Genomic DNA, 21,725 nt, shown 5'->3' with positions numbered 1-21,725 from the left:
TGTGGGTCCTAACGCCCCAGTCTAGTGATGGGGACACTATACTGTCAAAGAGCACCGTCCTTCGGATGAAACGTTAAACCGAGGTCCTGACTCTCTGTGGTCACAAAAAATCCCAGGATGTCTTTCGAAAGAATAGGGTTGTAATCCCGGTATCCTGGCCCAGTTTGCCCAGTGGCCTCTATCCATCATGGCCTCCTAATCATCCCCATATACTGTATATAGTAATTTGCTTCATCACTGTCTCCTCTCCACCAGTAAGCTGGTGTGTGGTGGGCATTCTGGCGCAGTATGGCTGGCGTCGCATCATCCAGGTGATGCTGCACATTGGTGGTGGTTGAGGAGATTCCCCCTTCAATGTAAAGCGCTTTGAGTGTTGAGAAAAGCGCTATATAAATGTAATGAATTATTATTATTATTAATTATTAGGTTACTTCCAGAGGTCACAGCAAGATGTTATCAAATGAACGTCATTTATCAGATTATCCTCATTTAAACCGATTTCTCCACCACTGTCCTGCAATCCTGTAACATTTCTCTTTGATGGCTCTCACGGGTTTGTGTCGAGAAAACAACACAAAAACTCTCAGAAAGAGCGTGAGAGCGAGGCACATTTTCCTTCCCGCTCTGATACAGCAGCTTTACTAATGTGCTTTCTCCGATGTTATATAGAAAAATGTGCAATGAATGAATGTACTGCACTGCAGAAAATGCTTTTCTTACTTAGCATTTTTGTCGTGTTGTTTCCAGTCAAAATATATAAAGATTTTTAAATCAAAATGCATTTACTAAAAGAAAAACTCTGGGTTTACTGAAGAAAACCTGCTCCTGACCAGGTTAGGTTCACAGAGTAAGTTACCATGGTAACTGACTCTGAGTATAAGTGACCCCTCTTTCAGAAACGGGCTTGACTAACTCTGCTTCCTCGGGTTTACATACTCAGAGTTTTCACTTAACCTCCTTTCTGAAACAGGCCCCTGGTCACTTTGTCATTGTCAAACATTGTGTTTGTTCATAATTAATATGCTGAACTACACCTGTGCATACTCTGCTTGGATACTTCAAATATCAGCTAAAAATCATCTTAAGTAATTGAAAAAATGACTTATCACTCGCTCGTAAGCCTGGTTTTACAGACAAGGCTTAGACTAAGCCAGGATTAGGCCTTAGTTCAGTTGCGACATTTGAGCAGATTTTATAAACTTGCCTTTGAAAAAAAACATTACTGATGTGCATCTTGAGACAAAACAATGGCACTGACATATTTTAAGATATGTCAGCGTAAGTTACTTTCAAGTAAAACCGCTCAAACATGCATTTTAATCTGGGACTAGCTTAAACCTCGTCTGTGAAACCGGCCATTTGACACGCATACCCTTCTGACAACACAATCCAGCAGACGTCTGTAGTTTAATTACTAAAACACTCTTACTGTAGCATTCAGATGATCTGAGAGAAGTCTCTTTCAGTGCTCGTTTGGCCCAGGAGTAAGATGATCATGTGTTTTGATGTTGGGTGATTTGAGAGCATCATACGCGTCATACAGTGAGTGTGATGAATCATTTACCAGCACGGGAAATTAAGGATTTACATTCGTTTCATCCTGTCACAGCGACCTTTGGGAGAAACATACTCATGGCGAAATGATGATGCTGCTTATTATCAATTTAACAGGCAACACCAGTTTTTTATGTGCAGCTTGTGAGTTATGTTGTGCTAATTTCATTTTTACATAACTAAAGTGTATCTGGAGGTTATGTCACATCACATATCTCATCAGGATGTTTTCCGCATGACAATGACTGACAAGGCCAAAAGCCCACTTGTTTTTGTTTTATAATTTATGAGCTTTTTGCCTTTATGGGATAGTGCAGTGGAAAGTATTAGAGGAGACAAAGGAAAGGGATGGGAAATGACGCAGCATACTTTGTAAGCACCATTTAAGTTTTCTCATCATTTTCAAATCAGTGTGTTGTGGCCAGGCTAAATATAAAATCAAAACAGACCCAATTTGCTTTGAAATGTTCCTGATTTTATTGTTCATAATTCATTGATGCATGTTATTCTCAAGACAAATCTGTTTGTTTTCAGAATCTTTGATCAAAATGGTATATATTTCTGAATGAGTTTCCTTTATGGCTGATGACAACAAAACCACTTTGATTCAGACAGAGACAATGGAGGTCTTAAAGGGATAGTTTACCAAAAATGAAGATATGCTGTCAATTTACTCACCCTCAGGCCATCCAAGATGTAGGTGTCTTTTTTTTCTTCAGTTGAACAGTCAAGAAGATTTTTAGCTGAAACCATTGCCCTGGCTGATTTATATAATGCAAGTCAATGGTTATGGTCACTTTAAGAGTAAAAAAAAAAACATATACAGGCATTACAAAATTAATACCTGTGGCTCCTGACGATTCGGTGAGGTCTTATAAAGCAAAACAATGCAAGAAACTGAACATTATTACCTGTGATCCACAGCCTCAGCAATCTGGAGCACAAGCTTCCTGTCACATGATGACGTATGTGCTGGATCAAACTCACACGTGAGCTGACGCGGTGTTTGTTTACAACAGAGAGGGAAGACGTGTGTGTGGTATTGTTCATCACAGTGGTACTTGTGCTTATCTTCCCAGACAGCAACAGTGTTGGTCCACATCTGGGCCGTGTGGAATCAATGTGTAGCCTACCAGATGTTGGCCGGATCTGGGCCGACACTATGTTGCTGTCTGGGTTGGATGCCGCAACCTACATAAAAAAATTAACCTACATAAAAAAAAAACATTAAAAAACATTCCGTTCGCTTGTGCGATCTCAATCTTCCCGATTGAGATCGCACAAGCGAACGGAATTTTTTTTATGTTTTTTTTTATGTAGGTTAATTTTTTACATAGCACATATTTTACATACTGCTACATAGCACTTTTCACAGATTCCCAACGTTTGAGCTCCCGCGTATATGTCATAATACGACAGTAAGCTCACACTCCAGATTTCCACGAACGCACTCATGACAGTTTGCCGAGGCTGTGGATTACAGGTAATAATGTTCAGTTTCTTGCAGAGTCCGATCATTTCGCTTCATAAGACCTCAAAGAATCGTCAGGAGCCACAGGTATTAATGTTTTGACTCTATGACTCTTAAAGTGACTGTAACCATTGACTTGCATTATATAAACCGTTTCAGCTAAAAATCTTCTTGCCTGTTCAACTGAAGAAAAGAAGTCAACTACATCTTGGATGGCCTGAGGGTAAATTAACAGCAAATATTCATTTTTGGGTGAACTATCCCTTTAATTGAGGCCGCTTTTTACTGTCCAAATCAGTTGTGGATGGATAAAATCATATCCCAACCTACTTCTGTTTCATGTTAACCCTATAAAGTCTTCTTTATCACATTTCTAAAGCCTCTAAATTATTAGCATGGTCAAAACTTTGCTGATAAACCTGTTGAACACAATCTAAAACATGCCTTATGTCGTCTGATTGATAGTATATACTTTTTTAGCATGTAAAAGGCCTTTTAGTATAATTCTATTCCGTCCCCCTTCCGATCATTGTACATGTGTCCTTTTGCTGTGAAATCTTAAGTAAACATAAGAAACTTTTATGTTTGCTCTCTTGTCCATAAATTCTTTTTTTTTGAAAAATCATGTTGAAATGTATCAAATATGACCAGACTTTTGAGGAATGTTTTTTGTACATCTCTCAATCAACATTATATTGCATTGCATTATATGTTTTGCCTCCCTACAATAAAAACTACAGAGCTTTGATCATAAAACTAAGAATTTAAATATTATTGCGAGATATAGAGTGACAACAGATTAATTTTATGCAAGTAGTCTGCTATACTGTACTGTAAATATCTCAATGATTTACATTACAAGCTGTTAGTATTTCATATTTCTGGCCATATAAATTACTAAAACATCTGCACCAAATTACATATTTTTGCTCAGTTTGAGCCTCTGAATTAAATTGAGTTTTTTTGGTTTCCTCCTTGTGTATGAGCTCCATATTGTCATATATCACACTACATGAGCCATAAAAGCCTGATGTATCAAATATGGTACACAACAATAACAACAACAACAACAAAAATTCTCTAAAGGTTCAATAAACTGTTCCATTTCAACAAATTTAATTTTTCTATTATTTCATGTCAGGTTTTACAGCAATAAAGATCCTATTTTACGCAGAAATATATCACGTGTCTTGTTGATGTTAGACTTACTAAAGTCTCTGTATGATCATTATAGTTAGTTTTACAGAGAAAAAGCTTCAGATTTCTTATCATGGTTATAAGTTCCACATATAGCATGTTGTTTGAGAACATCTTAGTTATCTGACACGTATAATATCTAACACATTAATTAAATTCTCACTCTGAGGGTTTGACAGCCATCGCCAAAGTCTCCAACCGGCCCATAAACATTTTGACTTCCAGTTTAGAGTTGTGTGTCCACGCGAGGGGCAAGTGCGCCGCAACCGATTGTCGATCTGGAACAAACAATCTGTTATGAGGTTTTCTGAGTGCTATTGAACAAATCTAGACACATGAAAGCAAATGTGACCATTTTTAACCAACATGCACACCTTGGAAAAAAAGCCCGCTGGGAAATGCCGCGGAGGCGCGTGACACCGCGAGCCAGATGACCGTGTCGGCTCCCTGTTCCGCCGAACGCAGACGATCACGCATCATCTGATGGAACTGAGGCATCGCCGTGGCAACCGCTGAGCACAACCAGAGCCAGAGGTTACAAGTGATGAGCTGGACAGACAAGCTTGTAAAAACAGTATTAGTTAAATAAAACGGTTATGCAGCATACACTATGAATTAGCATAGCCTAATTAACAGGCAATGTACTGAATTGGGGATTATGCAATTTAATTTATACTTTTATAAATGATTTAACATATTATCTAACATTAAACATTGTTACAGTATTTATTCATCTTTTTTAATGTTAGTTTATGTTTAAATAAAAAGTGAGAGAGCGCGGCAGAAAGAGATGTGCTTTCCGTATTTAATGAAACGTAATTTTGTGGAAAAAATATGAAAATAATTTTTCGTTTTTATCCTATTGTTTACTATATTTATTTGGGATTTGGTACTTTTGCTGTTCTAGGCTGTTAAAACATTTGGCGAGGTGATATGGAACTGTAATGCGGTCAAGACCTTATTTGCACACCTTAAAACGTTATTCAACCAATCAGATTAAATAATTCAACAGCCATATCCTATAAATATAATATAATACAATAAAAACATATGTGGAGTTGCTCTTTTACAGCTGAGAGGCTAAAAATCAAATCAATATATACCAATCAAAAACAACAAAAAACTTAAAATTGTAAGTAAACAAAATCATCATGCCAAACTAGCATAACATTTTTGCTAAATGAAATTAGCAAATTAAAACAAGCATACCTGGTGTGTCGGCCCACCCAGGGTGCATCACAGAGAAATGAATTTGGGGATTTGCTTTTGCCCAGACCTCTGTCATGACTACCTGCTGCCTCTGTGGACACACACACACACACACACACACACACACACACACACACACACACACACACACACACACACACACACACACACACACACACACACACACACACACACACACACACACACACACAAAGAGAGAGAGAGAGAGAGAGAGAGAGAGAGAGAGAGAGTCTGAGGTGCACATAACGAGTGTTTAGTAAAAGGTCATCATCATTACTGCATCAGATATTGTTTAATGGAGACACCACTGCTGGCACTTTGTGTCACCTGTTGCTTGGCAACAGCTGAGAGAAAGGTAACCCCCCTCATCTCAGTTTAATAGAAACTGTGAGTCCTTTTTCATGAATAAAATTATTTAATTACTAATCTTTTTTACATGTTATCCTTGTAAATTTATATCATAAGAAAATGTCTACCAACACTTGACTGACAAAAGTCCCATGGCACATTCTCAGATGGTAATACTCTGTGGTAATAGTCTGATTACCATATTTATATACCGCAGTACTTCAGAAAGAATAGTATTACCACCCTGGTAGTGGCCAAAAAACATGGAATTAGCCTAGTTTTGAATGTTGTATTTTTGAGGTACTACCATGGCCCTTTTCTGTAAGGAAATAACTTAAACTACATTTTTTATTATTTTTTATTCTCTTTTTTTAATTTATTTTTTTATTTAAAACTAAAGTTTACATTTTTAAACACTAGGTTTTACAGTTTTGAAAAAGAAAATATCGGGGGGGTTTGCTTGTGCAAAACATTTATGGGTCATTGCCAGTGTGTTGCTAACCCTAAAATGTGCTAAATTAATAAATGCAAATATAAAGTATGAGTAATAAAAATAATGATTCGCTAATAAAACAAGCCAAAAAAATTAACAGGCAAAATTATCTAAATACCTTGTTCTGTGCGTATACCATGGTAGCATCAAACGGAGCTCTCTCTGTCTGCAGATCGTCTGCGTTTAGTTTTTGTACCAGCATCCCTCCCGATGACACTGTGATCTACAGACATTTTCAATATCATGACACATTCATACCAAACATGGCACATCAAGAGAAAGAAACAGGAACCTCTGTGGATCTGCACATTCCTGTTATGAAAATATAAACACATCTATTTGGGTTGTGACTGAGTGCAGAAGTCTGGTTCCAGAAGTAAAAACTCAGTTTCTCCATCGGGAAATTGATTTTTAAAGAGAACTTATGAAGCTTTAAAAGACAGCCCTACCTACTGTGAGCTAGGTTGTTAATCGATAGCATTTGCTTCTGTTTAAGCTGCCAGCCGGCATTATTTCAATTTAGTTTTAAAACGATCGTGTTTAACAGCGGAATTTGTGGTGGAAAACTACATTACCCATGATGCTGTACAGAAAATTAAAGAGTCAAAACAAGCAAAATGTGCCAAAATATCTCTTTAGCCCCGCCTACTTCCATAAAGCACTGCGAATGACAAAATCAAGTCGGTCTCCCTACTCTCAAAATATTTCAATATGTAAATATATATGCATATTTTACAATAAACTTAAAACATATTGTTTATATATAGGCTGTATTGAGTGATTGGGACAATTTTTGCCATTAAGAAGACTTGGAAAAAGTGTCCCAATCAACCTGAATTCACCCCTATATACAAATTATATCAGTCTATGAGCACATCATTTTATAAGGATATACATAAAATCAACATTTTTCAATGCTTAGTTTTATATTTCTCCCTATCCTGTTCGCAATGCTTAATGGGATTGTAGTTCTTTCCCTCACTTAAGCTGTAAAGTCAAAGTCTTGTAGTTTTGTATTTTTGTCTGATTTTCAAATACTTTTTTGCTTCAAATCAAAGTTTGTAATGTTTAAACCCAATGGGAGAAATGAATGAAAAAGATACTTTCAGAACCATCGCCTCTGAAAAAGGTGGCAGGCGCTAATGCACTCTAATACACTCATTTTTAAGATCAGTGTGGTTTTTCACTCACGACTCGGGGGTCCCTGCTCTTCTCCAGCAATGGGATCAGACATTTAGTGAGAATATAAACACCTGCAGAGGACAAAAAAAAAGTTTTTATTAAATACTACATGCAACTTATATTCTAATCTAAAACAGAATATATTTTCCACAAAAGAATATTAAATACTAGCATTCAAAATGTTAGAGTCAGATTTTATTCAGCAATAAATTGATAAAAAGTGACAGTAAAGACATTTTTAATGTTACATGCAGTTCTTTTCAACTTTCCATTCATCAAATAATCCTGAAGACTATCATGTCTTCCACAAAGATATTAAGCAGCACAATGTTTTCAACATTGATAATAATAAGAAATGTTTCTTGAGCAGTATATTAGAATGATTTCTGAAAAATCAAGTGAAACTGAAGACTAAAGTAAAGATGCTAAAATTTCAGGAGTAAATTACAGTTATTTGAAATTGTAATAATGTTTCACAATATTACTGTTGACATGACATGCAGGAAAGAAATATATGTACAGTACAGTATATCGTGACCACAAATGAACGATTCGTTCCCACGACTTACTAATACATCAGCATTTTTACTAATTCATTCCCAATTTTGCAAGTAAATAGTGAGCAGGATATAATAATTAATTCCCTCAATTTACTAAAGCATGACCACGTTGTACTAATTTGTTACTTTGTTTTAGTTAAATCAAAATAGTTCAACGTGGCCACGATTAACTAAAACAAGGGAATTCTTCATTTTTGTGGCCACGATATATTTTTTTTTCTCCAGCTATGTAGTTTTTACTGTATTTTTGATTTTAAAAAAATGCAGCCTTAGACTTTAAAAAACATTTTTATAAAATTGATACGCAATGCAACAGTGCATCGTGTCTTACCAAGAGTATTGGTCGCAAAGTTTTTCTCCAGTCCGTCAGAGTTCATTTCCCTCTGGTTCACCATACATCCGGCATTATTGATCTGATGTGTGGGACACAGAGGAGAGGATATTTCTTCATCTGTCCTGGATTGTCTTTAATATACTGAGGTATGATGGGAATCTGCAAAAGGACTTCTCTAACAGTCATACCAAAACATTGAGAGACGAGTGTTCCTTCTTAAAGACCTCTGTGAACTCCCACACCTTTCTCGTCTCAGAGAGGTCCAACACGTGGACGTAAACCTCCTACGGTACATGCACATCACGTAGTGCATGAAACAATAATAATCATTCAAAATACATTATTATAAATACATTAAATTATTATACATACAAAATACATTATTATAAATAGTATCTTATAATAAAACAAAATTTTATTTTGTTTCTTTTCATTCAAAGTTAAACACTGATGCATCATCCGCAGTTATTAAAGGGATAGTTCACCCAAAAATGAAAATGCTGTCATCATTTACTCACCCTTATGTTATTCCAAACCTGTATGATTTTCTTTTTTCTGCTGAACACAAAAGAAGATGTTTTGTAGAATGTTGGTAACCAGACAGCTGATGGTAGTCATTGACTGCCATAGCATTTTTTTTTCCTACTATGGAAGTCAATAATTGTCTGGTTACCAACATTCTACAAAATATATTTTGTGTTCAACAGAAAAAAAGAAACTCATACAGGTTTGGAACAACTTGAGGGTGAGTAAATGAAGATAGCATTTTCATTTATGGGTGAACTATCCCTTTAATGACACTCACAGCATTTCCACTTGCTGAGATGATTTCTTCTCTGGCTTTCTCAGCTCGCTCTTTGTTTCTGCAGACAATATGGACAGTGCCACCTTGGATAGGAGAAAAACAATACAAATTAAAAAATGAATGAAGGAACCATATTTTTCAATGTTAAATGACAGCTTGTTGAGGAGAGGTCTGATTTTACAGTATTTTTCTATGCATTTCTAGCAACCACCTAGCAATTCCATCTAGCAAGTTCTGAACAACACCCTTGCAAACGCAAACACGTGGAAATGCACTCAGAACAATTGCAAATACATAAATGTAGAACACTTTAGCAACCACACAACACCTTGGTACTACAACAATGAGTTTTGCATGGGCAGCACCACTCACATTCTGTCCTTCTAAAAATGTAAAAATGGAGTTGTTATTATTTTTCTTTCTCACACATGACAAAAATAGGAATGCAAATGGCTCAACTTGGCAAAAGGTAAACTATGCAAAAAAGATTACTTAACAGTGTACACAATTCATTTTTCCAACTGGGTTAAAATGCTTAAACCCAGACCTCGTGAAGTCTAAAAATAAATATATTTGTAGATTTTATTATTTTGTTATATATTTATAAATTTTCTGAAAAGTTAAGTTAAGTTTTGAGTCAATACGATTTTTTTTTTCTTTTACTCGGCAAAGATGACAATAAAGATATTTATAATATATATATGCCTATATATATATATATATATATATACATTTCTTATCAACATTGAAAATAGCTGTGCTACTTCATTATATTTTTATAATATATATATTTTTTTTATTTGATGAACAGAAAGTTCAAAAGAACAGCATTTCTTTGAAATATAAATATTTTTTTTAATATTTAAATATCTTTACTGCTATATATATACACATATATTCCCAATATGTAGGCTTTATGTAACAACAAGGTATATGATAACGCTAATCACTCAATATGACATTTACAGTTTCAAGGTATAATGGTACCATCTGCTGCCATCTTTGTAGTACCACCACAATAGATAAGTGGTTGGAAAAACAATACTGTAACCTAAAAAGTGTGTTAATATGACTGTAAAATGAACCTTTTTTGGCTATGGCCATGGCAGTCGCCTTCCCTATTCCGCTGTTGGCTCCAGTGATCATGAAGGAACGCCCCACCATAGACACATCCAGGTCCTTTTCTACAAAGCCCTTAGACGCATTCTCAAACCCAGACCTGCTGACGACATCAAGCAAACGAAGCAAATCAGAAACATGACCAAAATGAAACCTCAAGCGCTGTGCTATTATCTCTAAAAGTGTCAACACAATTCTTGAATTGTTATGTGACCTCTGGTCATCAGAGACAGTGCTCCTAAGATCAGGGGCCAAAGGAGCTTCTGTGTGGGATGACAGGGCATGAGAGAGAGAATAGCAGGGGGCTCAATAGGGCCCATTGTGATGCAATGATGACTGACCTTAAACTGAGGGCTTGGATGAATGCATGTCAGAGGAGATGACTTAGGAAACTACAAAAACAACATTTGTGCAAAGAAACCACACCATCTAACAACATTTGGCTTGTCAGGACACAGTTTAAAGCTGTGTTTTGTAGCAGTAACTAAATGTATACTCAGGCCAGAATAATTTTGTGTAAAATTATGAAACGTTCATATTCATAAAACCATCTTATTACAATTAAAAACAATAACACACTAATTAAAACTTTCAAAACTAACAAACTTTCAGAGACTCAAAAGTTATCAGCAACAAAGCAGCCCAGGGACCACAACAATATAATAAACTGAAGAATTCAGCAATGAAAAAAACAAAAGAAAAAAACTTTACCTTGTATACTCCCTCATTCCTTTGATAAACCACACTATATTCCTGTAGAGAGACATTGCACTGTTGCTTCCTCTAAACTGGACTGGACTGAAGTGATATATGACAGCTGACAGTTTCATGTGACTACTGTAGTTCCAGAGGGCTCCCTCTAGTGTCAGGTGATAGATAATCAATTACACACCAATAGGGTCATGCAAATCAGTTTTGCTAGGCCTACAGTTTGGGGTTCGCAAAAATTACCTTCAAAATTTACCCCCAAAACCCCTCCAAGACCCACTGTAGCTTGCAAATTCTTTGGAAGAAATGTGAGTTTGTAACTGTAAGTGTGTTTTTAATTCCCAACATCTTTAGTGATTTCAAAATAATTATTCCCCCCAGAAAAAAAAAAAAAGAAAAAAAAAAGTGCCTTTAGTCTGACCTTCTTACAACACTTCATGGAAAAATAAAGTATAATCTTACGGCAATTCTTGAGTCTCTAAGGGATGAAAATATAATAGTATTGATGAAAATAACAAACAATACGTTATTATTTAATGTATTTTATACAGTTATTATATTACTATAGTTTAATTATTTAATCCTTGTTTGCGTTTTTAAGGGGGTTATTTAACAACGTATTAATTCATGTCATATCTTTATTCATAAATGTCAAGGCTGCATTTACACAAGGCGTAGAGAAAAATATGCGAGTATGTGTTGCCCCGCCCCTTTTCAAGCCAGGTGCAGTGCTTCGACCAATCAGAGCTCAGATAGTGGAGGCGAAAACGGAGCCTTGAGCTCAGCTACGCATCTGCGCATGCGCAGCTTTACTCTCCCCACAGTTTGGGAAGGGCAGAGATGATTCTGGCCCTGACCAGCTGGGAAGTGAGTAGGAATTTTGTGGATTTCGACACGCCTTCCTTATTTCTTCCTTCAAGATGGTAAGTTAGACAGTACTTTTTTCACTCGCCTAAAAGCTCAATTTTAGATCCCATATGTTGGGTGACAGGTCATTTCTTCCACAGGTTGTGCTCGTGCACCTGTCCGGACGTATACGCGAGTGCACCTGCGCACTTTAATACTTCCGCCCTTCATGGTGCTTTTTTATTACTGATTAAATAAAACCGTGTCATTTAGAGCTGCTGTAATTCACCTAAAGGTGTCTTATTCAAAGTCTAAACAAGTTAATCGCATGGCATTTAAATGCTGAAGGATTTAATAGTGTCGTTTTTGTGTTGTCTTCTCATCTGTCTGGATAAACCGGTTGGTTGGCTGGTTTGTTTCCCTTAACTTTGGATTTTGACACTCTTACGAGTTCTTAGTTCCTGCATTTTATATCTAGACAACTGGTATGCAAAGTCCTGGTTTAAGTGACTTTATTAGGCGGGCAGGTAGACTCTTATCTGTTGTTCAAATAGGGCCACTGTGTGTTTGACTTCTGCTGAGTGACTTTCTGTTCCTCTGTAAAGTCCATTTTCTGGTTAATGTTTGCAAGAATGGAAAAAGAATGAGTGAAGAGTACTTTACAAAACAATTGCAATATTATATTACTAATTTAATAGTAGTTGTTTTTATTAAAGCATTTAAGTTTTTAATATTGAGTAATAATGATAATAATAATGTAAAATAAAAAAAAATATATATACCCCCTGTTCAACAGGCAAGGCTTAAGCCTAGTCCCAGACTAAAATGCATGTTTGAGCTGTTTTAACTAAAAGCAACTTGTACTGGCATATCTTAATATGTCAGTGGCATTGTCTCTCTCAAGATGCACACCAGTAATGTTTTTTCTTTTTCTTAGGCACGTTTATAAAAGCTACTTAATTGTCCTTATTAAACTAAGGCCTAATCCTGGCTTAGTCAAAGCCCTGTCTGTGAAAACAGGCCATTATTTATTAATATTATTTACATTTTTAATATTTACAAAAAAGTATCCTTGCTTTCTCTCTCTTACATAAATATTTATAATAACAAAAAAGTGTTTAACATAAAAACAAATGATTAAAATATAGAATTTAAGTTGTAACTTCTTTTTTAGCTTTTAGTTTATTTTAGTTTAATTCTGGTAAGTGTTTACAAAAGCTCTCCTGATTAATACAACACAGCTCTGACAATGCTTATACTGTCTGTATGCTTCTGAGTAATTACAAGTGATTCAGAAGTGGCCCTTTTAATTTCAAAGAGATAACAACACACTGCCGAATCTCATTTAAAGCGCAGCAGTAAAGCCAGCGAGTGTGTTTGTAAGCACGTTTTCCTCTGTGCTGAAGCCGCTCGCAGCTGCGTTGACTCCAACAATAGAAGGAAAATGAAATCAGAGCATCAGAGAACTGAAATCAAAGCAGGAACTCAAGAGGAAGCTCAGAGCTTCATTCAAAGCTTCCCCCAGCGAAACTTTGTGTGTGTGAGGGAGAGAGAGAGAGAGAGAGAGAGAGAGGGAGGAGTGTGTGTGTGAAATGTAGTAATAAAGATGTGTGTAACTTCATAGCTGTAGCACACTATTTCCTATCTCATTTCTTTTCCTGTTGTCATGTGAAGGGTGTGCCACTGCCATGATAAAGAAAGGCTTCAGAGAATCGGTTTCCTCTGGACTGCAATAGTAGACCAGACGCAGTGCATACTTCTGTTTCCTTGTTTTTTCCTTGCGTTTTCATCTTTCGTCCCACATCGGGATTTTCTTAGGAAGCAAATATATACACTTTGCCAGCATACTTCTGTCGTAACAATGAAGCAGCTGACGGTTCAGTTTCCCCACCTGGTGTTTCTGCATCTGTTTGCATATGTGTTTGAGAGCAAAATGAGTTGTTTGCAGCATCAGATTCATTAATTGGTTGCTTCTTGATGGTCCGAGCCCCACGAGGCATAAGCATTGAGTCACCACCATTGTGCTTTTACATTTACGTCATGTCACCTTTATTTATATAGCGCTTTATACAATACAGATTGTTTCAAAGCAGCTTTAGAGGGATAAACAGGAAAATAATAATTAAATGATGCATTGCAAACATAATTCAGTTTGGTTGTAAAGCAGGTCTAGAAAAGACAGTGCCATTATTCAGCTGAAGTCGGTTCATTGTTGGTTCAATTCAGATCAATAACTGTTTTCATCAATTTTGAAATGAGTTAAATTGAGCTATAAGCAGCTTCACAGAAGACAATAATAGTACCGTTATTCACTTTGAGTCAGTTCAACGTTGATTGAATTCAATTCTGTAACAGTTTTGTTCTCATCCAGTAGTTTCAGATGCAGTCAGTTCAATAATATTAATATACATAACCCCAGCTTGCTCCATGAGAATTGTAGCTGTAATTCAAGTGTAATGGGATAGTTATACTGTGTAGTTGCTGCTTTTGTAACAGTTATGCAATGCAACAATCAATAAATATTTAGAACAGTACATATATTGTTGTCATTTGACCTCATAATGTTATGTTTAATTTATCTAGTCCCACCCAAGGTTTTTTTCTTGTTAAAACGTTTTTTTTTCACTCAGATCTACTAGTTTCATTTAACTTTTAAAGTGCTTTCGGTTCATTAGTCACACTGCAAATCAAAGGTTCAATGACAGTACATTCACTGTATTCTGCGCAGTGTTTTATATTGTGCATCTTTTGTAGTGTATATATATTTATTTAATGGCTGTTGCACAGCTCTCCTCTAAAGAACTATTTATTATTTGCCCAATTGTTATGCAGGTCTTTGTATTGTATGCTGCTTTATTGCCCGTCATTACTCATTTCTGTGAAGTTTTTCTTGTGAATAACCCTTTTCCAGCAATTAAAGTGAACACCCCAGTTCTAGTTTTTGTTTTTTAATCTTGTTTCAAAAGTGTGTTTCAGGTTTCTGTGTAATAGTTTCTGTTAACAGTTGTCGGTGTGGCTTGTGACCTGAGAAGTCAGTGGAAATAGCAGCTTATTGCAGGTTTGTGTGAATCATAATGAGAGACTCACATATTCTCTGCCCAGTCGTGACGTTCGTCTATGTGAGAAGACAAGGCTTTTTCAAGCGTTGCCAGATTTCTGTGCAAAATGAGAGGAGGGGGAGGTGAAATTAGGATGCGTTCCCTGAGATTTTGTTCTCAGTATCATTGCATTGTTCTGATTAGTTCTTGTGTGGAAAAGATTCACATAGAAGTCAATGTCAATGCTTCCTGTGGTTGACAGTGGCTCTTTGTCTCATGGATATTGAGTCTCGTATTGATTTGGTTTGTGTGACGGGGAAAAGGTTAGCCATAGTTCTCTGTTTGAGATGCAGTTTGTCTCTTTCTCTGTATTTCATGGTTTCAGAAATCGGATCTGTGGGCCTTTTGCAACTGTTGTTACAAAAACAGAAAGACAGGAGACAGGAAATTATGGAATTGCGATCAGAACAAAATGCAGGCCAGATGTGAACCCACTTCTCTCGCATGAGCACCAGAACTCAATATGCATATGTGCGGTAGGTTAGCAAAAATAGTTTAAAGATTATTTTTGCACTTTTGAGAGTAAAATATTTGAAAATTATCGTGAAGTGAGTAGGAATTTAGTGGATTTCGGACGTATACGCGAGTGCACCTGCGCACTTTAATACTTCCGTCCTTCATGCTGCTTTTTTATTACTGACTAAATAAAACGGTGTCATCAGCCCTACTTTTTCATCTGGACTCAAAGTTGTAACACTGCCAAAAAGGTTTATTTCACCGATTGAGCATGTAAAAGTTTAGGAAGCTCTGAAGCATGAAGTCTGCTGACAAAGACTTGAAGCCAACCACTAGTTCTGAAGAAGCTGCTGCAAAAACTCCATACTTTTTATTTGTATCCCTGAGATGTCAGTCAAAAACTGTGACTTTTTTTGAAAGAAGTGGTCAAATTGGACAGATGCTGAAATTAAAAAGCTTCTTTCAATCCAAGACCATGATGAAATTAGTTGACAGATTGCTGTAAAAGATTTCTTTAAGGTCTTGCTGTATTTCCAGCACAGCTGTTCAAATGTAATTGTCAGCAGTGTTTTGGTGCATACTTGAATAGTTGAACTTGTACAATTGTATGGCGTTGTTCTTGTAAGAAAGTGGCTGATGGCATGTAAAGACAAAGGAAACGGGTACACTTTATAATATTCACTATGATTTTACAGAGTAGGCACAGAATAAAGTCCACCCACTTGAATATTTTTGACTTTGGTGTGAAAGCCCTTTGTTCACCTGCAGTGTTGCAGAATTTCTCTCGACCATCTGCTTCCCAGCAGCATCTGCAGAAAACCCCTGCATAAAGAATTTTTCTTAAATGCACTTTTGAACGCTTTAAAACAGTTGTAGGTGTCTGTGATGTATTCATTGTATATTTAAAACAGACCAATACAAAAAGCAGCATTTATTAAAATGAAAAGTAAAGTATTATTAATGCATATTGCATAATTTAGCAATGGTACTTATCCAGAGTGACTTTGTATTTTTACTGCAGACACATTTCTCATGGGTGTGCTCAAAGGCTCGGTGTTGGTAACTCATTAGCCTCTGGGGTTTGAACCTACAACTTTTGTGTAACCAACCTGGATCATTAACCACTAACCCAAACCCTTTCCAAATGAAGTAAGAATGATAGCAGAATATACATTTTAATTGGATGGTTTCCCAACAGATGCATTTCCTGTTGCTGTTCAGTCGTCAGGGGAAGTTACGTCTGCAGAAATGGTTCCTGCCCCTGCCGGAGAGAGAGAGGAAGAAGATTGTGAAGGACATGACCACTATGGTGTTGGCACGGAAACCACGCACATGCAACTTCATGCACTGGAAGGACCTGAAGATTGTCTATAAGAGGTGAGCATTTAACCCAGGCCAAAGGCGAATGTCTCGTTGGAATACATTTCGGAACAAACGTGTTCCTCGCATGTGTATTGTAAAAGAACATGCTGGTTTCAAACACAATGACGGTGGCTTTAGATTCAGCATTAATCAAACCCCCAGCTGCTAGGCTCTCATGTTTGGTCATTAGTCATAAATAGGTGTGAGCAGAAAACTTAATTCCTGCAAAGCAGACAGCTAGTCAGGAGTCAGGATCTTATGTTGTCACATGATGAAACGTTTTCTACGCTTGCAACATTTTCAAATAGGGGTCTGTTGAAGTTTTTAAACCAGTTCAGTCCGGTTCTCCTGCTATTACTGATGGCATTAATGGATGAAATGCCACTACTAAGACCTCCTTGTTTTCCAGCGAAAACTAGTGTCTGCTTCCTACACAATGGCCCCCTATTACCCCACAATCAGGGCTTGACATTATCTGTTTTGCTCACAAGCCACTGTGGCTAGTGGTTTCCCAAAGTTAATAGCCACTTTTTCACTGGCCACAATTTGTCGACACCATGGGGAAAAGCTGCCGTATATATATTTTTTAAATATTATCTCATAATTTGGCAGCAGGTATAGTAGGCTGCTGTCACTTTAAGACCATACGCACCGATCCATTATTCTGTTACACGTGTTTTCTTTCTCAACTGTTTCCGCTCTCTTAAAACATAACTGACTGTTTACATGAATACTTGCCAGGACCGGTATTTTGACATTATTTTGTGTGTATTTGACTGTTTTAGCACAATATACAGCGAAAAGGAGCATTTCAGCATTGATAATAATAAGAAATGTTACTAAGGAGCAAATCAGCACATTAGAATGATTTCTGAAGGATCATGTGCCACTAAAAAGTTTTAAATCAGTATTGGAAGTATTTCAGATATTCTAGTATCAATATTTTTAGAAAAATCTATATTTTTGACAACACTAGATTGCACTTAGTTTAATATTGCTGATGCTTTTTTATTAGACTGCAATTGAAAAATGTATGTATATATATATATATATATATATATATATATATATATATATATATATATATAATGTAAAATGTATTTCGCCAAAGTGGATAGGAGTAATTGCATCACACGTCACTGCTGAAATCCAAACGCATTTGGCAGGTTGGAGGACGTTAATGTCAAGCCCTGCCAATAATAAAAGTGTCTGAAAGTGGACCTATATACTCAAACTTAGAAATTGTAGTGTTTTGTTTAATTTATTATAATAATTCAGTTATATGTTATAATAAAAATATTTCCTTTTAGAGCTGCTGTAAAATGAACTTATTTTCCTGTTATCATTGTAAAGCTGCTTTGAAACAATCTGTATTGTATAAAGTGCTATAACATTAAATGGAACTTGACTTAGAAGCTGTACAAGAAAAATTGTAATGCCACCTTTGAACTTTATATTCACCATATCATTTAATTTACAATCCATTTCATTAGTGTGACATTCCAAGTAAAACAGGACAGGGAATTGGTTTGATCATAAAAAGTGAGTGTTACATACCTGAATGGAAGTTATAATGTAAAAATATGTTTAGCCTACTAAGAACCATATAGTCAACCCTATATAGTAGAAAATGTCTTAAAACTATATTTGCTGAATATCAGATGTGAAGAAGACATTGAAGAAGTATTTTTGAGAAAATACGTTTATGCTTCAGTACCTGGCTATATTCTTGGTCACAGCCCAGATTTTTATGCTGCATCAAATCCTTCTGTCAGGCCCTGAAACTGCCGTTTCTGAGAGCGAGTCTTCACACTTGTTCCTGAGAGCCTGTTACTCACACTCGTCTGCTACAGATCTGTATTTCACACCTTTTTTAACCTGTTTCTCTGTTCATTCCTGTTGTTTTCCCAGGTTGACCTTTATAAATATGGAGCTTTGCTATGCCAGCACTTCAATTGTGAGGATGGTGTGCACTATTTGCAAATTAACTCTAAAAGCAACTGTGCTGTCCATGTTATGTCAGATCATGGTTGGGTCTACCCTTTGTATAAACATAAATAAATGTTCATCTATATGTGTTTTTGCACTTGTTTCTAGGTATGCCAGTCTGTATTTCTGCTGTGGTTTGGAGAATCAGGATAATGAGCTTCTGGCTTTAGAGATCCTGCACCGTTATGTGGAGCTACTCGACAAATACTTTGGCAATGTAAATACATCCAGTTTCTTTATTTCTCATTTCTAGAGCAAATATTTGATAAATGACATTGTACAATATACAGTATATAGTACTAGTACCTGTCAAAAGTTTGGAAAAAATATGATTTTTTTGTTTTTGAAAGCCTCTTATGCTCACCAAGGGTGCATTAATTTGATAAAAAAACAGTAATATTGTGAAATATTGTTACAATTTAAAATTCTTGTTTTCTATTTTAATAAATTTAAATAATTCATATGATGGCAAAGCTAAACTTTCAGCATCATTACTCCTGTGTTTAGTGCCACATGATCTTTCAGAAATCATTCTAATATGCTGATTTGGTGCTCGAGTAGAAATTTTGATTATTATTATCAATGTTGAAAATGTTTGTGCTGCTTACAATTTTTGTGGAAACAATGATACATTCAAACATTTGTTGTAATATTTTTAAAAAAGAGAGAGAAATTAATACTTTTATTTATCAAGGGTGCATTAAATTTATCAAAGGTGTCAGTGAAGAAATTTATAATGTTACAAAAGATTTCTATTTAATACATCTAATAAATGCTGTTCATTGAACTTTCTATTATTCAAAAAATCCTGAAAAAAGTATCACCATTTCCACTGTTTTCAGCATTGATAAGAAATGTTACCTACGCAGCAAATCAGCATATTAGAATGAATTCTGATGTATCATGTGACACTAAAAACTTTTAAAATATATTCAAATGGAAAAGTTTTTTTTTTCATTTGTAATAATATTTCGCAATGTTACCGTTTTTACTGTATTTTTATTATTAAATAAATGTATCCTTGGTGAGCATAAGAGACTTCTTTTATTCATTTACTTTTTGCATAAACCTCACTGAACACAGAATTTTATTCTTTACTCTCTTATTTATTTGTTTTACCAATTTCTGTCTGTGTAATATTATCTTGCAGGTGTGTGAGCTGGACATTATCTTTAACTTTGAGAAGGCTTATTTCATCCTGGATGAGTTTCTGATGGGCGGAGAGATCCAGGAGACATCTAAACAGTCTATTGCGAAGTCCGTAGAGGCATCAGATATGCTGCAAGAGGTCAGAGACTAAATGTTATCTGCATTCAGTTGAATTAATTTGAAAAATAAAGCTAAAAATGAAGATTAATTTGTTCAATGGTATTGAAAAATGATGATAATTAGCTAAATTCTTTATAAAAATTTGCTGAATTCATTTATGTTAGTTAGGACATAAGGCAATACAATCTCAATCGTTGTTTCTGAGACCTTTTAGATTGGAGAACCTACAGCTGTTTTAAAGGTGCTGCCCACTTATAGACCTTATGCGCCAGAGAAACGAGGGCGCAGCCATCTTCAGAAAATTGTCTTTGAACTTCCGTTTTTGCGGTCGCTCTGTATATTTCTATGGCATTGCTGTCAAGGAGTAATTAGCTTTTGAAGTGGATTAACTTAATTTAAAGTTAACGAAAGTTATCATGAGGATTGTAAAGTTTAAAGCAGATGTCTTAACAAATTCATGACCGGGGAGATTTTAAAACGAGCCGTTCATTCATAAATGCGCAGAATTGCTGTGAAAATACAGACCGGAAGACAAAAGACAAGGAGCGCAGCGCTGAAAAGGGGCGGGGCTACATAAGGTCTATAGAGCTCTACTTCAGCCATCACCTTCATAAAACATTATTGATTTGACAACGAGAGAGAGTGAGAAAAAAACGGATGGTCAGTTCGAGAGTGTGGTTTTACAGAGCAGCTCTCACCGTTACTAAATTCCAGCTCTCCCAGCATGACTCAAATAAACCAGACCACATTAAAAGAATAGTTCACCCAAAAATTAAAATGATGTCATTTATTCATTTTTATAGGAATATGGCATAGGGGGTATAAATGAAATAAGGGTGAATAAATGAAGTCAGAATTTTAATGTTTGAGTGAACTGTTCCTTTAAAACCCATATAGCATCTAATAATTTGTTACCATATATCATTCTAATAAGCAGGGTCCATACATCTGAAGAAGAGTTAACCTCTGCCCGGCAAGGGAAGCTGAAAATGTCACTTCACATTATGGTAATCAGTTATGTGCCTGTTTTCTTCTCTTCAGACGATGGAAGAATACATGAGCAAACCAGCCTTCTGACAGCAGCAGACGTGATGCGAGGTGACAAAAGGGAAAGAAAAAGGCCTCCGCAGTGAAGGTTGTGTCCTTCACTCAGGGCACAATTTTTCATTGCTAGTTACAGACTTTATTCTTGAGGGCTGCATAAGAATGTTTTTATTTATTGTAATTTTTTTTTTTTAGTGCTGGTATAAACATCCGTATCTATTCCACTCAAGTTTAATATAACTGAATCAGGGTTCATGTGGTATTTTTGAATTGAATTATGTTTTGTCAACTTCTAGATAAATGGAATGCAAAATTTCAATGATGATGCACTCAATTTCAACTTTTATACCAAAATGATTTTTTATATAATAATCACATATTTGCAATAACCTTAAAGCTTAGTTAAGTGCCTTTTCATGTTATTGAACATGTTGCATGTCTCAGGAGACATTTAGCTCAAGAAAAAAAAAAAACTTTTGAAGGAATATTAACGCTGTTTTGTGAGCACACTTTGTTGATATTGTCTTATTAAAATTGTCTTTGTTATATGATTCAGTCTCAGTCAAGTATTTGCCTCAATTTTCTTTAATGAAATGCATCAGGTGCTTTCGAAAATCCTACCAGCATTTTTTGTGCACTGCAGTGGATCTGTTTTTCTAT

General features: G+C 35.8%; 2 protein-coding genes across 6 annotated transcripts; one reads left to right on the top strand and one right to left on the bottom strand.

Annotated features, from left to right (window-relative positions):
• Positions 1–2,007: 2,007 nt before the first annotated feature.
• dhrs12lb (dehydrogenase/reductase (SDR family) member 12-like b) lies at positions 2,008–11,097 on the bottom strand. Of its 5 annotated transcripts, none has more exons than XR_013200707.1 (11): positions 11,005–11,097; positions 10,260–10,393; positions 9,175–9,257; positions 8,558–8,653; positions 8,367–8,448; positions 7,485–7,546; positions 6,412–6,516; positions 5,432–5,522; positions 4,597–4,734; positions 3,036–4,500; positions 2,008–2,479 (listed from the first exon to the last, which is right to left on the bottom strand). XR_013200707.1 is itself a non-coding variant. In XM_077221785.1 (10 exons), the coding sequence occupies exons 1-10, from the start codon at positions 11,058–11,060 to the stop codon at positions 4,382–4,384; spliced, it is 966 nt and encodes a 321-aa protein (XP_077077900.1). In that variant the 5' UTR covers positions 11,061–11,097; the 3' UTR covers positions 2,008–4,381. The 5 variants fall into 5 exon arrangements, 2 of the variants coding, with proteins under 2 accessions (XP_077077900.1, XP_077077901.1); XR_013200708.1 differs by having other exon boundaries at positions 2,008–2,407; positions 3,137–4,500; XR_013200709.1 differs by having other exon boundaries at positions 2,008–2,398; positions 3,445–4,500.
• A 705-nt stretch (positions 11,098–11,802) lies between these two features.
• ap1s3b (adaptor related protein complex 1 subunit sigma 3b) lies at positions 11,803–21,616 on the top strand. Its single transcript, XM_077221743.1, has 5 exons — positions 11,803–11,924; positions 16,600–16,778; positions 18,861–18,969; positions 19,903–20,040; positions 21,063–21,616. The coding sequence occupies exons 1-5, from the start codon at positions 11,922–11,924 to the stop codon at positions 21,096–21,098; spliced, it is 465 nt and encodes a 154-aa protein (XP_077077858.1). The 5' UTR covers positions 11,803–11,921; the 3' UTR covers positions 21,099–21,616.
• Positions 21,617–21,725: the final 109 nt, after the last annotated feature.

This window comes from Siphateles boraxobius, unplaced genomic scaffold (genome assembly GCF_051911475.1).
Source record: "Siphateles boraxobius isolate OS27281-9 unplaced genomic scaffold, OSU_SipBor_1 86, whole genome shotgun sequence".
NCBI lineage: Eukaryota > Metazoa > Chordata > Actinopteri > Cypriniformes > Leuciscidae > Siphateles > Siphateles boraxobius.
This window is presented reverse-complemented; position numbering and strand designations above follow the sequence as displayed.